At 41.4% G+C, this 17,117-nt stretch overlaps 1 protein-coding gene across 1 annotated transcript in view; it reads left to right on the top strand.

Moving 5' to 3' along the window:
• The window catches only part of PTPRJ (protein tyrosine phosphatase receptor type J), a 145,100-nt gene extending 131,990 nt beyond the window's left edge, over positions 1 to 13,110 (top strand). Inside the window, exons 18-23 of the mRNA XM_050953783.1 lie at positions 2,025 to 2,098; positions 2,233 to 2,367; positions 5,586 to 5,705; positions 6,458 to 6,618; positions 7,321 to 7,456; positions 9,722 to 13,110. Of these exons, the coding sequence (XP_050809740.1) occupies positions 2,025 to 2,098; positions 2,233 to 2,367; positions 5,586 to 5,705; positions 6,458 to 6,618; positions 7,321 to 7,456; positions 9,722 to 9,880 (785 nt within the window). The 3' untranslated portion in view covers positions 9,881 to 13,110. The remainder of the gene's footprint in view (positions 1 to 2,024; positions 2,099 to 2,232; positions 2,368 to 5,585; positions 5,706 to 6,457; positions 6,619 to 7,320; positions 7,457 to 9,721) is intronic.
• The last annotated feature ends 4,007 nt before the right edge of the window (positions 13,111 to 17,117 follow it).

The following is a 17,117-nucleotide window of genomic DNA, read 5'->3' as shown; positions in this document are numbered from 1 at the left end:
GAGCCCATCCAGTCAGAGATTTTTCCAGGTTTCTGATACTCTGCTGGCTTCCTTGACTCATATCTGTCTCCATAACTTTGAGTTCATTTAGCTTAGAACAAGAATGGCCATACTGGGTCAAACCAAAGGTCCATCCAGCCCAGTATCCTGTCTACCAACAATGGCCAATGCCAAGTGCCCCAGAGGGAGTGAACTTAACAGGTGGTGACCAAGTGATCTCTCTCCTGCCATCCATCTCCATCCTCTGACAAACAAAGGCTAGGGACACCATTCCTTACCCATCCTGGCTAATAGTCATTAATGGACTTAACCTCCATGCATTTATCTAATGGAAAAGCTAACAGCTTGGCTCTTCTGCAAGCCTCAAACTGCTGAATGAGCTTTAGGGTAGGGAAGGCTGTGCCTCCCCAAACAGCCTGGCCCTGCCCCCTATCCGACCCCCACCACTTCCTGCCCCCCCGATTGCCTGCCCCCCTCAGAATCCCCATTCTGCTCTTTGTCCCCTCACCGTCCCCCAGAGACCCCCGCAACCACCGCCCTGGGACCCCGCCTGCTCCCTGTCCCCTGACTGCCCCGACCCCTATCCACCCCCCCGCCCCTGCTGAGTACTGACAGACCCCTGGAACGCCCACAATCCAACCCCTCCATTCCCTGTCCCCTGACGGCTCCCCCCATTCCTCTGCCCCCTGACTTTCTCTGGGACTCCCTGCCCCTTACCCAACCCCCCCGGCCCAGCCCCTTACCCCCGGCTCCCCCCTCACCCGGAGCCTCAGCACATCCAAGAGCATCCCTGGATAGCTGCAGTATGGTTCCAGCGGGGCCCCTGAGCTCCTCCCCGCTCAGAGCCGCGTGGTAAGGGGGCAGGGCTGCGAGCTCCAGCGGGGCCTGAGTTCCCTCCACTCGGCTTGGAGCTCACAGCCCTGCCCCCTTACCTCGCAGCTGTGAGGCGGGGGAGCTCAGGGGCCCTGCCGGAGCCACACTGCACCACTGTTCAGGGATGCTCCTGGATGCTCTGAGGCTCCAGGAGAGGGGTGGAGGCGGGGTCAGGCCGGGGGCCGGGGCCAGGGAGGGAGCCTCGGCCGTTCTTGTGGGGGCCTCTGCAGAGCCTGGGGCCTGCGGCAAATTGCCCCACTTGCCCCCCACCCCGGGCGGCCCTGGGCCAGGGTGGGGGAAGTGGAGCAGACCAGGGCTGGGTTGCTCCACTTCCCACTACCAGTGAGTGCAGGGGGCGATCCTTCCCCCAACCCTCCATCTGAGCGACACGGCTGGGGCAGAGGGAGTGGAGCAGGCTGAGGCCGGGTCATTGCACTTCCTGCTGATGGCACCAGGCCCCGCAAAGTGACCCCCACAGGTCCTGCCACACCAGCCTCACAGGCCTTGAGCGCTGCCCAGACCCTTCATGGGGGATGGGGGGAGCAGGTGCTTGGGCTACGTAGAGCACCATAATTTGTAGAGACGTCCCTGGAGGAAAGCATTTATATACTTGTGGGTGTAAATTAAAGGACACTAAATTTCATGTTCTGTATTATTGTCATTTGAGCACTGTGCCCTATAAGCCCTAGATTTATTCTGTTTATTTCACACTTGTTGAAATCTTACAATGCGATCTATGTATTTTATTCAAAATTGATATATATGTATACTACTGTCTCCTAATGAAATAGTTTATATTTTATCACCCCTTATATACCCATTCTTCTGTGCTTTAAACTGTATGGCATTTGAAAACTGCCTGTCTTATGCACATGCACACATACTGTGTAGTCCTTATAAAAAATAATCAGTTTGATCAATATTCTGAAATTTAATTTTGATTTTGCTGAACACTTATCTTTTATAGACATCCATTCACTAAATCTATGCTAGATTATAAAACCTTCCTATTTCTGATTCCTATAGTAACATATATTCTAATTTTAAAAATGCATATTGATTTTGAAGCCTTTATTCAGGGCTCCTGTTTTAAACACATGTAGTATTTTGCAAAAAGTTTAAAATCCTAACAATCACGTTTTTGTTTGCAGATGACATTTCCCGTGTTAAACTTTCGATCCAAAACCATCCAACTGATGATTATATTAATGCAAATTATATGCCTGTAAGTATACTAAAATCGTTAACATTAAAAATTGGGTCTGTTTTGTGACAGACTTATCAAGTTATATGAAGCTTTAAAAATGTTGTTCTTATCTGATCATTTAAAATCATTATGTGGTTTTATTTTTATTTTAGGGATACAACTCCAAGAAAGAATTTATTGCTGCACAAGGCCCCTTACACAACACTGTGCAAGACTTCTGGCGCATGATTTGGGAAAAAAATATCTATGCTGTTGTTATGTTGACAAAATGTGTTGAACAAGGCAGGGTATGTTTTTGTTAAAACTGCATTTTCCTTTGAGATGCAAACCACTAATTCTAAGTAGTAAAAAATAACACAGTTATGTTTATATAGCACCTGTTTATCCTGGGACTCCAAAGTCTTTAAAGATTAGAGAATATGCATGACGTTTATTTCATCTACATTCATGTTCTCATTACTGTTTGGAGTCTAGCAGGAATCTTTTGCAGGCGCAGAGGGGTGGGAGTTCAGCATTGCACAATTGGTTTAGATCAGTGGTTCCCAAACTGTAACAACCTGTGAACCCCTTTCACTAAAATGTCAAGTCTCGTGAACCCCCTCCTAAAAATGAATATTTCCAGGGATTTTCTCCTTTACCTGAGTATACACTGTAAAAGCAGTGATCTTGGAAATATGAAATTTGTTTTTATGACATGCTTATTACACACTATTTATTATTATTTATCATTACAGTATTTTTATTACATTATGAAAACGGGCACACACTTCCAAGATCTCACTTTCGTAGCTTGTATCACTTTGAATAGCCCGTTATAAGACAAGGCTCCTAGGTTTCATCAAGGAGTATCCGATGTAAAACAGCATGAAGGTATTTAAGCAGCCAACTCAAAGACTTCCTCCTATATAAGCATTCAGATCTTGAGCAGTCCAGGCAAACAACGCATGTTACAACAAAGCTTAAACCTGTTCTTCAAAATAATTTAAAAAACAACACATTTCATTTTAAAAACAGCAAAAAATATCCACCTCCCTTTCCATTTCTTATAAGGAGTATTGAAGTTTAAATTTCCTCAGTGTGATAGCTATGCTTGGTTTGATCTGCTTAGTTCTTGGAAGTCCAGGGGCTCCGGGCTGCTGGCCCCGTGCTGCCCGGAGTCCCTAGGGACAGCTCTGTCCGCCATTAGGGAATTTTTCCCCAAGAACCCACTGCAACATTTCATGAACCCAAGTTTGGGAACCACTGGTTTAGATACATCATGGACTTTTTTGCCTTCCTCTGAAGCATCTAGCAATGGGCCTTGCTGGAAGCAGGATACTTGACTAGATGAACCAACAAATCTAATCAATACTGCCAAAAAAAAAAATGCAAGAGCATCAAAAATGCTAGAAAATACACCCCCAGTCCTCCAACTGGATTCACTCATGTAGCTCTGAACACAGGATTGTGGTTCAATAGTGTCCTAGACAGCAGAGTGTCAAGCAATTTTATCCCCTTCTTGAGAATGTTCTGGTTGCTCAGCTAACCACTCAGACAGAAATGCGAGAGCTGAAGCTACACAAGCACCCTTAACTTTGCTTAATTTCTATTTTTTGTGTCAACTTTTTTGTCCGTCTTTTGTCCGTCTTTCACCATACATGTTGAAATGTATTAACTTTCCATTTGGGCCTGATATGCTTCCATTGAAGTCAGTGGCAAAACGCTCAATGATTGCAGTGAGAGCAGGAGCCAAAGTTTTTGTAAAAATGAAAGGAAAAAATGTTCATCTGACTACCTAGCTAATCTCAGTATCACACAGCTGAGACTGACTAAAATGACAATGACATGCACATGCTAAACAAAAAAGAATTGTATTTTTATCAAAAGGAATATAATGTACTTATTTATTTTGATAATGAAGGATAGCTGTACAGGCTTCAGTGCCCTACCACTCATTAACTACATAATCCCAGCAGCATTAAACAATCAGTCTGACAAGAACTCTGCAAAAAAAGCTCCCTTCCCACTCCTTCGTCATTCCAGGAGACTGTCTTCAAACATCTGCAAAAACCTTTTCAAAAAGGCATCTTTTGCAGTATTTACAGAAGGTCATAGAATCATAAGAATGGAGGCCTGGAAGGGACCCGTCAGTAGGTCATCTAGTCCAGTTCCCTGCGTTAAAGGCAGGACTACGTGTTATCTAGACCATCCTTGATGGGTGTTTGTGTAACCTGTTCTTAGAAACCTCCAGTGATGGAGATTCCATGACCTCCTTAGGTAATTTGTTCCAGTGCTTAACTACCCTTTCTCTTATTGTTTAAGTTGGTTTTAAAAAGTATATTTGAACCCAGGTAGATTCATGCTGTTGATTCATTTTCATTTTAAAAAACAAATCATGAGGATAGAAATTTTCACAATGTGAGGAATTTTCAGCTGTCTGGAACCTGGAATTCCTGTTCTGCAGGAAATTCTGAAATTTAAAAAAATCAAATCAAATCATTCTGCATTGGGAAATTTCATGGTTTCATTTCAAAGAATGAGAATTCTGAAATTTTATTTTGAGCAGATACAAATGAACAAAAATCGAATTTTGCTTTAACTTTTCAAAACAAAAGTGAAGAAACTTTGTCAGGTCCCCAGAGACCTATCAACCCTGCCATGCTCCCTGCTGAGGTCACCAGAGTTGGATTTTTTGGAGCAAGGTGGGGACCAAGTATAAATATAAGAAATATTACAATCTGTGTTGCATCAATGGATGGGATATTTACATGCACAAGTCCCACTAATAGTAAGAGGACAGGTGCATCAAGCAGAATAAGCCTCTATTGACTAGATATTCAGAGGTACTGAGCGTCCATGACTCCTGTTGACTTCAGTGGGAGCTGTGAGTGCTCTGAACCCTTGGAATCAGGCCATCGATAACTAACAGATGACATTCATGTGGCCAAATTATAACTGCTTTGGCACAAGGTGCGCTGGGATGGGAAGATGGAGCAAGCTTTCTCCTCTCTCCAACCCTGCTAATTCCCAGTATGTTTGTACTGGAGGCAGCCATAGTTCTTCTGCAGGAATTGAAAATCACAAGGGAGGTAATTAGTGCTGCTGGTACCCCAGAGAAAGGTGTCTGGACAGGGCAGTAAAGTTGCATTAGTGATCAATGTAACCCATTTTGTCCATGCCACAGAAGAATTTTATACACTAAAGCATAAGTAAGCAATGAAAATCAGGAACAGAATTGTGTTTTGTATTGCTTTAAACCTATCGTCATCTAGAATCTTTTATGAGTACATTATATTACCTTGTTTTCTGACTAATTTCCCAAAAGGTAATCATGATTATTATGATTTACAACTATCTATTGAATGCCCTCAAGTCTAGGATGGGCTGTAATTTAGGGGCTAAAAGGGGAAAATACACAATTTGTCCTTGCATTGCTTTTTCCCCGCCTTGCTTTTTCTGTGCGCTCCATAAAAATCTCCTGTATTACTGCAGTACAGTATAGCTAACATTGTCGCTTTCTTTTTAGACAAAATGTGAGGAATATTGGCCAGACAAAGGATCCAACTATTATGATGACATTACTGTAACATTGGTCTCAGAGTGTGTCCTTCCAGAATGGACAATAAGAGACTTCACAGTGGAAGGCGTGAGTAATTAATTGGGTGTATAACACTCTAATGTGGTTGTAGAAATACATCTACTGCATCTCTGGGAAGACAAACTTCACCATCCAAGTCAAATCAGAATGGGGAAAGCAATCATTCCCGCAGACTTCACAACAAAAGTAAAACTTAACTAAAGGGAAAATTTTGTACAGCTTGTTTTAATTTGGGACATGATAGCACTAGTCTCCTTGCTGCTTAAGATCTGATTAAGGTGTTTCATACTGTGTATGAGCGATAGGCCTCATGTGGGAGTCAGGGACTGAATGTGCACCTACTGATTGGACCCATAATTTGACCTTTCAGTGCTGTATTATATAACCCTCTGATGGGCCTGCTAATGAATTGTCAGTATGGGACCTCATTTGTGATTAAGGGATCTCTGCATGAACATTTGTCTACAGGATCCAGTCACATTATGGGATCACTAGCAGCAGTAATGCAGAGCCCATGCTGTGATCCTGCAATCCATGCTGACATGAGAAGGCCTTACTCACACACTAAAGAGTCCACAGTATAAAGGCAAAGGCAAAAGAGAAGAATTTCAAACCTTTATCTGGGTAAAGGGTTTCCTCAGCCATAAAGAGAAAATTGAATAATGTATCCATAAAGTAGTGCATAGTTCACAGGAGGCAACTGTAATAATGTTGAACTAGCTGAAATATTTTCCTACCATAATCGTTTTGTGATGTTCTCTTGAGGCCTAATTTCACATCTTCAATGTATGTTCTTTTAGAGTGATGCAACTGAAAGCCACTCTGTACGCCAGTTCCATTTCACTTCCTGGCCTGACCATGGTGTTCCAGAGACAACAGACCTTCTTATTAACTTTAGACATCTGGTACAGGAAAACATTAGACAAAATCCCCCAGATTCTCCTACTTTGGTGCACTGCAGGTACAGTAATTCCACACTGGCTTCCTTTTAAGAGCAAGTTAAATATTTCAAGCAGTAGAAAAATCTCAACACCTTTACTATTTAAGTATGTGTATTATCCATCCTGCCAAGCTATATGCAAGGGCCCTTTGCTGTACACATGAGAAATGCAATAAAACAGCATGAATGCCAAAATGCATTACCCTACCGTAAACAGTTCATTAAGGGGTTTTATTGCTGTAGTCCTTTGGGGGATCTCTCATTGACTGGAAAATTCAGCACCAAAAATTGCCATATAAAGCACTTCATATATAATTTTTGTGGTTTTTGCAAGCCCAGAAGGAATCATACAGCCCTACTGACAATGTAATAACTCCTACAGACTGTAAGAGCCTTGATCCCAATGTCCACTGAAGTCAGTGGAAATCTTCCTAATAGCTTCAATGGCTTTGCATCAGGCCGGGGGTCGTATATAATTAAGAGAAAGTACACCTCTACCTCGATATAACGCTGTCCTCGGGAGCCAAAAAACCTTACCGCGTTATATGTGAAACCAAGCTATATCAAACTGGATTTGATCCATGGGAGTGCACAGCCCCGCCTCTCAAGAGCACTGCGTTATATCCGAATTCATGTTGTATCAAGTGGCATTATAACGGGGTAGAGGTGTAATAGGTGAAAGGCCGTCACGCTTCCATCTAACGTATAGTCATTTTACTGCAGTGCTGGTGTTGGCAGGACAGGTACTTTCATTGCAATTGACCGCCTGATCCAGCAAATAGAAATGGAGAACACCAGCGATGTGTATGGAGTAGTATATGATCTTCGAATGCATCGACCTTTAATGGTGCAAACAGAGGTAAAGCTAATCTCTTCCATTTAATGTGCCTGAAGATAACTGCATAATAGCTCATGACAGGCAGTTTAAATATACAGCTCAGAAATATGTTCCACTCCAGAGGCTTTCTCCTGTTATTACCCAGGGAAACCCTAAAGAGGTACAGAGCCCCCTGCAATCATCAGGTTTCCACACATCCTGCCCTATCTCTTCCCAGTGAAAGCAGTTACAGCCATGGACCATAGTAATCCTCTTGGAGCTGCCACAAAAGGGATGGGGAGTTGGGAGTAAAGTGATTCCCTACAGTGAGCTGGGAGAGGCTGAGGGGGAAATTATTCCAGCTGGCAGCACCATCTTGAAGCACTGCTGTTGAGCCTGTGTTACTTCTTTAAAGTTCTCCACAGTTAACCGTCAACCAGAGAGATCTAGCTCCATCTCTGCAGGGACAGGGAACTCGGTACATACTCCTCCTTCTCTTGCACAAGTCTGAAGTGAAAGATGGTGAAATCACAGATTCTGCTCTTTGGGCAAGGGGGAGGTATTTGGGCTGCCATGTAGTCACTGCCACAGCACTTGGGATCGAGAGCCTCTCTCAGAATTACAAGTGTGTGGCAGCATCTATTTATCAGTTCGTTTATTTTGTGGGTTTGGCAGCACTGTCTGTATAGTCAGGGTATGGCTACACTTGAAATTTCAAAGCGCTGCCACGGCAGCGCTTTGAAGTGTGAGTGTAGTCGGAGCGCCAGCACGTAAACCACATCCCTTACGGGTGTAGCTTGCAGAGCTGGGAGCCGCGCTTCCAGCGCTGCAGCACTGATTACACTGAGGCTTTACAGCGCTGTATCTTGCAGCGCTCAGGGGGGTGTTTTTTCACACCCCTGAGCGCGAAAGTTGCAGCGCTGTAAAGTGCCAGTGTAGCCGTGGCCTCAGTTTCACTGTTTCTCTAGGCTGAATATTCCATGTGGTTTGTGTAGGTCTTTCATATAACAACAAAGAGTAGTAAAATATGTAAAATAACCAGAAAAACAGGAATGTAAGAAACCAGAAAAATTGGCAGGGCGACTCTGGGACAGCTATGGTACCTGAAACTGTACTGGCAGGCACTTAAGAAGTTAATCTAGAGGGCCTCACTCCACCTGGAAATGGTCACTTTGAGTTGCCTCCAATAAAACACTTCCCTCTGCTGGTACATGTGCCTCTCTCAGCTCCTTGCTCCCATCTGCATGACAGGAACAACTTTTTTTTACTTTGAATAGATTAAGCTTGATGGGGTTGCTTTTTAAAGGAGCAAACAGTTAAAAGGACACTGTCAACTTGATTTTTTTTTTAAACTGACTAAAGGATGCTCTATCAGATTACTTAAAATTATATAGTATGTCTTCAATTTAATGGGCGGGGTGGGAGGTTGTTAGTCTGTAATTGATATTTAGAAGGGTCTTGGGTCTACCACTTCTGTCCTCTTCCCTTTCTTTCTCTGCACTCTCCTGCCTCTTTATGTTCAGTTTCTGCTTTGCTGCTGCTGTAACAAGCATAACAGACCCCACCTCTCCCAACCCTGGGGGCATTGATCATCAGTAGAATGATTAATTGAATGACACACAAAGTCTTGTCAAATGCCCCAAATAACCATAGCAATTCTTCGGTATTACTTGCAAAAATAGTAGATATGACCTTTTCAGATGGAAATCTGACTTCTGAAATAGGTTTGTGTATGCATTTGCTTCTGCCATTACCTTTAGTTTGTTTAACCCTCACCATGGGCTTTGTGAGAGAACATAAGAACTTGGCATAGCCAAAATCCATGCAGGAAAAAATGCCCCTCGGCTTTGCTTCTCAAAAGATATCTGTATCTGCTGTCCTTCGTTCTAATATCCTTCAAAGGATATGAGCCTCTCTTTCCTGGATTGTGAGGCATACATTAAGGCCCTGATGGTCCTACTGATTCCAAATGTGTGGACTATGTTGAAGTCACTAAGGTGCCGTGGATCCTTCCATGTAGAGTCAGTTGCAGAACTGAGGCCCACATTTAGGGGAAGTAAAATCCTTTCAGAGTATATTTCTGCTTCTAGCCATATCAGAAATGTTACCTTCACCACAACGAGCTGTGGATTTTTGGGGCAACTGTTTTCTGTTACTTATACATGATCTGCAGGAATATTCGGTGCCGCAGTGCATCTGGCCAGTGTCTGAAAAGCACATTGTATATCCATGAACATAATTACCCTCACAATAATGTATTTTCTACAACCTATAATGCCCTTCATTATTTTTTCTTTTTTTCATTAGGACCAGTATGTCTTCTTAAACCAGTGTGTTTTGGACATTATTAAATCCCAAAGAAACAAAAAATCAGACCTTATCTACCAAAACACAACAGCAATGGCAATCTATGAAAATTTTGGACCAACACCAGGTTTTGAGAAGGCAAATGGCTACCATGCATGACCAGAGAAGGAAGAAATGTCGCTAGGAGGCCATTACTGTCCTGCACACAGGAAAATGAAATGCACTGTTATTGTACATGTGTGTACAGTATCTTTTATTATTTTTTCAGTCTTGTATATCTAATTTGAAGATGCCCATGTAAAAATGTCATTTGGAGTTGTGGATTAGTATAAAAAGAAGCTGCAAGTTAACAGAGGAAATTGCTTTATCTTGGGAACTTCACAATACTCGTAGGCAAAACAACATTTGCAGTACAGACGGTGAAGTAGATGATAAATATTAAAAATAACAAATTACAAAGGCTCTTTTTTAATTATAGTTTTGTACGATTTCATATACAGATACCTGGCTTGTGGGCTGTGGAATATATTTTATAAAAGTCAGGAACATATTTTATCTGCTGTACCTGGTTACTTAGTTGATGGATATATGCTTCATTGTGATTTGTCCTTAGTGTTCCGTTTGATTTATAAGAAGGAGTACAAACACCTCCTACAAATGGATATTGATATCTGGAAATTGTCCCTTTTCTGGTTATTACTCTGTAGACAAAAATAATCAGAGCCCTATATTTTTGTACTGAGACTTTTAATTAGAATATAGATTTTAACTGTAGTAACATTGCTGGCGAGATGCTCCTAGATTTTGGTAGTGATTTTCCCCTTTTTGTATTCCACCACAACCTTCAGAGGCCTTATATCACAGTGCCTCAATCTAGAGGAAAAGGAAGGTAAGGGTTGTGTGTCATTCTGAGCTTTAATATGTCTGTGTGTGAGAGAGAGAGAGAGAGAGAGAGAGAGAGAGTTGGGACAGGGGAAGCAACTCCTCCCATTTCTGGCTGATATTTCTGTTTTATAGAGTTTATAAGGATTTATTTAAAGGTGCAATATGTGATTTGTTGAATAATGATTGCTCTACTTAAAGAGAGCTTTACTCAGGTTGTCTCTTTTTTTTTTAATTATTTTTTTTCTTTAAATATATAAATCTGTGAAAATTTCAGACTGAGAATTCACATGTCAAAGTGCTCCCAAACAGGTTCACTGGTTTTATTCTATTTAGCAAAAGTAAATGCACAAATATCTACTGTATATATCAATTACTAGAATCTGTTGTTTTAGCCTGTCAAAACTGAGATGTGTGTTTTATCTTGGTGCATCTCAAAAATATAATTTAACTGTTTTATAATTGTTTCCAATATGCTGCTGCTGCTATTTTAACTGATTCTTTAAAAAAAAAAAAGTCTAGATATTAATATTACATGTCAAGGACTAATTTGGATTTATTTTGCTGGTACATTAATGTTAAACATATGAAGGCATTACCAATGAAGGACTTATTTGTTATTTTTAAGGGGTACTGGGTGTTTTTTTTTTTTCTTCTTTGAATCAGTGCACTGGTTGCATTGCAAAGTATGAAGTTCAGGAACATCTATAAAATAGCTGTTAATGTCTTATGAAGGTTTAATAGCCAGCGTATCTGGGATTCTGCAGCATTTGAAAGCCAGTTTGTATGACAAAGGTGACAAAAACTGCTGCAAATTTTGGAAATGATTGTGGCACTACAATGGGTAGCTGGCTGCCCTGTAGAATCCACTGTTGAATGAAAAATCCCAGGCATCCTGGCTTCTATAGTCCCACATCTGTGAACTTAAGTACTGGCAACAGTAATTCTTATTCGGTAATGGAAGTGTGTCATTTAAGCAAAACTGGAGGGAGACCCACAACATGGTTTGAGCAGGACTCATAATAGCCATTTATTGTGTTTATTTTATTTTTTCTTCTTCTTATCTAAAATCAATCAAACCATCTCACCAGACTCCTTCTCAAATGGAAATTGCAATCATAATTTTTTTTACCCTGCATCCTTTCTAAGGTGCCATTAGATCTCAACAAAATGCAAATGCAACAAATTCTTCACTTAGCTTGGCAGCACAGATCAAACCAAAAAACTCCCTAAGGCTTCACTAGAGAGAAGGGCCAGCCCCTCTACATTGTTTGGGGGTGTGTGTGTTGTTTTTCATTTAAATACTACTACTCTCTGTGGTAGTGCAGTCTTAAGGTATCATGGAAGTGCATGGCTGGTCAGAAATCGTTATTTCTGGGACAGCCCAGAAGGTCATTGAGTCCAAGAATACTGCACTTGGTTTAAAAAGTGCCTATCTTATGTAGCAGAGAAGAGCAGTGAATGAATTGTCTCTCATAGTGTTTATGCTGTAGATTCTGCATCTGCATTATATAGCAGCAGAACCTCAGAAAACTAGCTATAACTGTGACTGATTATTTCAGTCTAAACACCTATGATAGATTGTTGCAGTAGCAGGTGATTAAAAGTGGGACACTAGATACAATTTGTTTCCATCAGGAAAACAATAGAATAAATATTTGTCAAGAGATTCCTGAGAAATAAATAAAAACTGTATCCAGTCAAATCCTTATATGTCTTGGGAACCTGGAATCCATAAATCTGCTAAATCAGGAGAGAGTCTGATTTCCCCGCTTTTGAATTAAATATGAGAAGAGCACAACAGATGAGATTACAGGGCCAATCCTGCCTGACTAAAACAGTCACTATTCCCAATCAAGTCTATTTCCCATAGAGGCCAAAAGAATTTTCCATGAGCAAGGCATGCAGGCTCGGGCCCTATAGTTTTTAGTGGACAGAAAAAGTTGATTAATGCTTAAAGTGATGTATCCATGAAGTTGGGTGTTGTTCCACTGTGACTAACTAGGACAGGCCACATAGGAACTCCCACTGGTAGGAATGGGTCTTACAGGTAATGTTTTATCTTAGAGATTCCCTCTAACCAAGATGACTTGAATAGGATTCTAGTGTATGTTTCTCATCTACAAACTGATTTTCTATGTCTTTAGTTTCTTTTGATTCAGGACTAAAGATTGCTATTTATTCTGTCTTCTTGCTCTTTATTCTGTTCATTCAGTGCTTATTGTTGGTGGTGCTTGTCTAAAGGAATCTGCTTCCCCAGCCTCAAAACTCTCCTGTGTTACAACACTGGGTTTTCTGACTGGGGTTTTTTGTTTTTTTCCTTCAATTTGGGACCCTTTTAAAAAGGGAAATGTTCATGTGAAATAAGGGTTGCTTTTAGCTGAATATTTTGATGTACAAATTTCAGTGTTTTCCATACAGCTGTACAGAAACTTATAGCACATTGTCTTAATTTTTTAATAGTTTGTTTTAAAGATATAAAGATAATTAAAAAGCATTAACTTAGAGTGGCTCTCTCCATTTTGTTTCTTTATTTTTTCCCTTTTTAACTTAAAATTATTTTTTCATGTCACCAATCTGGTTCTGGACAAACTTAAAGTCAATAAACTAACTTAAGCCTCAATCCTGCACTGTGATGCATGGGGTCAGACCCACTTTGAAGTCAGTGGGGCTCTGTGAAGGGATAGGGGTCTGTTCATTACTTTGCAGGACCGGGGCCTAATGCTAACATCTCAGGGGCAGCTACTGTGTTCTCTAAATCAGGCCCTAGCTGCTAGTTAAAGGAGTAAGGCCCCAATCCAAAACCCACTGAAGTGAATGGAAAAATTCCCATTGAAATTAATGGACTTTGGTTCAGGGCCTAAGTATTTGTGGGTTTCAAACACCTACTCCTATAATAATCGAAGGGGATAGGGTGGGGATAGTCATCCTCATTCACTGAAATGAGTATTCTGCTTTCAGCAGAAGTGCCTCAGAAGGGTTATAGAAATAACTGTATAAAGTGATTCCTCCAGCCTTGATTGTTGTGGGTAATTTGATCCTGGAGCTAAATAATGTAGATAAAATACCAACACCCGATCCGTTTCTTCTGAAATTCCCAGTTTCCTTCTCCTTCGGTTATGTTAACCATGAACAAGCAGGGCCACATACCCGCACACTGGTGTGACATTGGCAGTCGGTAAGTGCAACGTTCATCATGAGACTTATCAGCTCAAAATCTTATGTTGGCCCATAATAACCCCATAAAAGTGACGGTTGGTGTGACAGGATGAATGATGTGAGATCACACACAGTAAGTTTCATATGAGCTCTTGTGGTAATTGCACAATCACTGAGTTTGAGAATAATATCAGAGAAGAAACAATGACAAGTCCTCCATTGTAGAATGCACAGCATGTGATTGGGATTGCAGGAGGCAGTGTGCTACTGAGAAACTTTTAAGAAAGGTTTGTTTTTTCTTAAATCACAAATGTATATTGTTTTAAAAATATGTAACTGATAAATTCAAACTGTTCTAGATGTCTTCAGAGAGCTTGGAGAATTTACAAAGCCAACCAGGAGTCACGCATTGCCCATAGCTCCAAAAATAACATCTCTTTTAGCCATTTTTAGCCACAGTCTGTTTCCAATTTGTGGTAGGTGACAAGAAAGGCTAAAGTCAATCTGAAGCTTAGTCAGAGATGTTTCTAATCAATCTTTTGTTATTTCCTCTAGAAACATAATGGAAGCAGATTGTGCCTCTTCACCCAATAGGCCCTATGTGAAAATGAATCTGAATGTGGTATCAGGAAGGCCATTCCCCCAAACAATGTCAAAGGCAGTAGATAAATCTAAGACTGATCCCCCAGTCTTGACTTCTGCTGGGATTCTGCCTGTGTGTGTTGTTGAGGCTAATATTTGTAGCTCATGGGTTAAAGTAAGGCTAAAGGCAAAGGGAGAGTTCCCAGCCCTACCCTTCTCCTGGGTTTGGGGAAGCTCACCTCCATCTGGCTTTTCACTGTTAAGTGAGGTGAGAACAAATCCAGGCTGACGAATCCAATGTTGACACAATAGGAGTAGCTGCTACCTGACTAAGGAGTTTCTGTGGCTCTAAGCCTTTCCTGCAAGGAGTAGAAGCAATCCCAACACCTCACTGAGAGGAGAAGAAGCTGGGGTGTCCCATCTGCCTCCTTTCTTCAACAGCACATCAGGGTGCCAAGAGCAGAATCTACCCCTCCCTGGCCCTTTTACTTAGTAGAGCTCTATTCATCTGCATGAGAAAATAGCAATTTCTTCCATCTGCATTAGTAGGAGAAGATCAAGGTATAGATCCTGTGCGTTGGAGCAGGGTGTGTGATTGGGCTAAAGCTACTAAACTGTGCACTTGAAGTTAACCAGCACTATCACATTGCTGGCAGAGGCGCAAAGGTTCTGAATTGGCTTTGACCAGTATGCTAAGTAACTTAATGGGCCAATTATTTCATAGACTATGTGGCTGGGTTGTCCGTGTGGTTTTTTTCATTTTTAATAATCTGCCTGTCTTTCTGCTCCCTGAGGTTATTCCTGTTCACAGTAATAATGCTATGCCAGGCTATGTTGGCACAATGGAACAGGAATATTAGCAGGGCAGGTATAATGTACAGTTCCAGGAGACTAGCCAATATACACAATTGTTCTGTTACTGATGACTGTTCTTTAGCGTTGGCTTCATTATTAAAAATATCTCAGAGAGATGCCAAATTTACCTTTCTTAGGTCTATACAATTTACCTTCATTTTAATATTATTGTTTATTGCGTTATGTGGCTCAGAGAATGTGCAGAATTCAGTAACATTGTACGTGACTTCTTTTTTAAGAAAAGATCATTCTCTGAAACCCAGAAATTGCCCCTAACTTTCACGCTAACTCTTAGTAGAGGGGCCTTGACCTGTACTCTTAGAGATCAGTGGCCTCTGATTCTCTTGGACCCAACGGGTAATGCAATTCTGAAGTTGAAGGTCCTCTGCCAATAATGCTTGGTCACTTTCTCGCAGCTGTTCAGATCTAGGCAGTGTGAACTCGTAGATCTGCTGAGATCGAGTCATTCAAAGACAGATGCAGGCTCTCTCTAAAACGAGTTTTTAGTAAAGTTTTCTCCCCCCTCCCTACTCCACCCCAGAAAAGGTTAACTCTTCAGCAAAAAATCAAACCTCAAAATATTTCAATTTGGAAATGCTACCATAGTGCCTCATGGGAGTTGTAGTTCAGATCCGCATGCTCTCAGCCTCCTGTGTAATCTTGTCTCCGTGCTCAGACATCTCCCATGATGTACCATGGTTCCACTCTCACCATAGGATGAATGGAGGCAATTGTATCATAGGAGATGGTCCAAGTGGGGAGCCCAGCCCATAGGGGAGAAAGAGGACTTAAAAAAACTGAACTACAACTGCCCTGAGGCGTGACAGCAATATTTTTAATCAGAAAACTGACCAGCCCTAGTTTTTAGCATTGCCAGTCTTACATGTAGCATGTAACACTGGTCTACAATTTTTGAGAAGTCGTCTGCTTCAGAGATAAAATGTGATATTTATTATGTATTTTGATGTGCTGAATTCAAATATGACAATTAAAACAACTGATTGGCTACTGTTTCTAAGATATTTAAGTTTTTACATTTTATGTCTATGTGTATTGTGTAGATAGTAGAGTTTTAATCATAAATTGTAAACCTAGGTCTTTTCATGTGTTTATGGTTGCTTTACATGATAATATTTCACCTGTCCTGTTTATGTAACACTTTAAAAATCAGCAAAAGGGTTATATAAATAAAATTTATTATGAAACAAAAGGCAAAAAACTATTATGTACATAGTTTAGTCCTATTCAGTGTCTACTCGGCACTTCTTGGCTTGTCTCTTGTATTCATTAAATGGAGCATCTCTTGGCACTGTCCAGCAATAGTCTGCAAGCATTGATGGGCTCCATTTGCCCTGATAGCCTGCCAGGAGATTCCACTGCTGTAGTCTGGAGCCCAACAGCTCTGCCTTACTCTTGGGTAGTTCCAAATCCCTGACAAGGTCATTCAGTTCACCTTGTGTTATGAGGTGTGGTTCAGAGGAGGAGGATGGGAGAAAATGTGGGTCCTGTGACATTGATGGTTCAGGACCAGAAGTTGTCCTCTTCCTCGCCTGACTCAAGTGAAAATGATTCTGGTGCATCAGGAATCTGCAGTCCTTCTCCGTGGGGTACTGGGCGTATAGCTGATGGAATGTTTGGATAATGCACAGTCCACTTTTTCTTCTTTGACACACCTTTCCCAACTGGAGGCACCATGCAGAAGTAACAATTGCTGGTATGATCTGTTGGCTCTCTCCAAATCATTGGCACTGCAAAAGGTATAGATTTTCTTTTCCTGTTCAACCACTGGCGAAGATTTGTTGCACAAGTGTTGCAGCATATGTATGGGGCCCACCTCTTGTCCTGATCTCCAATTTTGCCCCAAAATAAAGGTGATAGGCTTTCTTAACCAGAGTGGTTATACTGCGCTTTTGTGATG

This window comes from Gopherus flavomarginatus, chromosome 5 (assembly GCF_025201925.1).
Source record: "Gopherus flavomarginatus isolate rGopFla2 chromosome 5, rGopFla2.mat.asm, whole genome shotgun sequence".
NCBI lineage: Eukaryota > Metazoa > Chordata > Testudines > Testudinidae > Gopherus > Gopherus flavomarginatus.
This window is presented reverse-complemented; position numbering and strand designations above follow the sequence as displayed.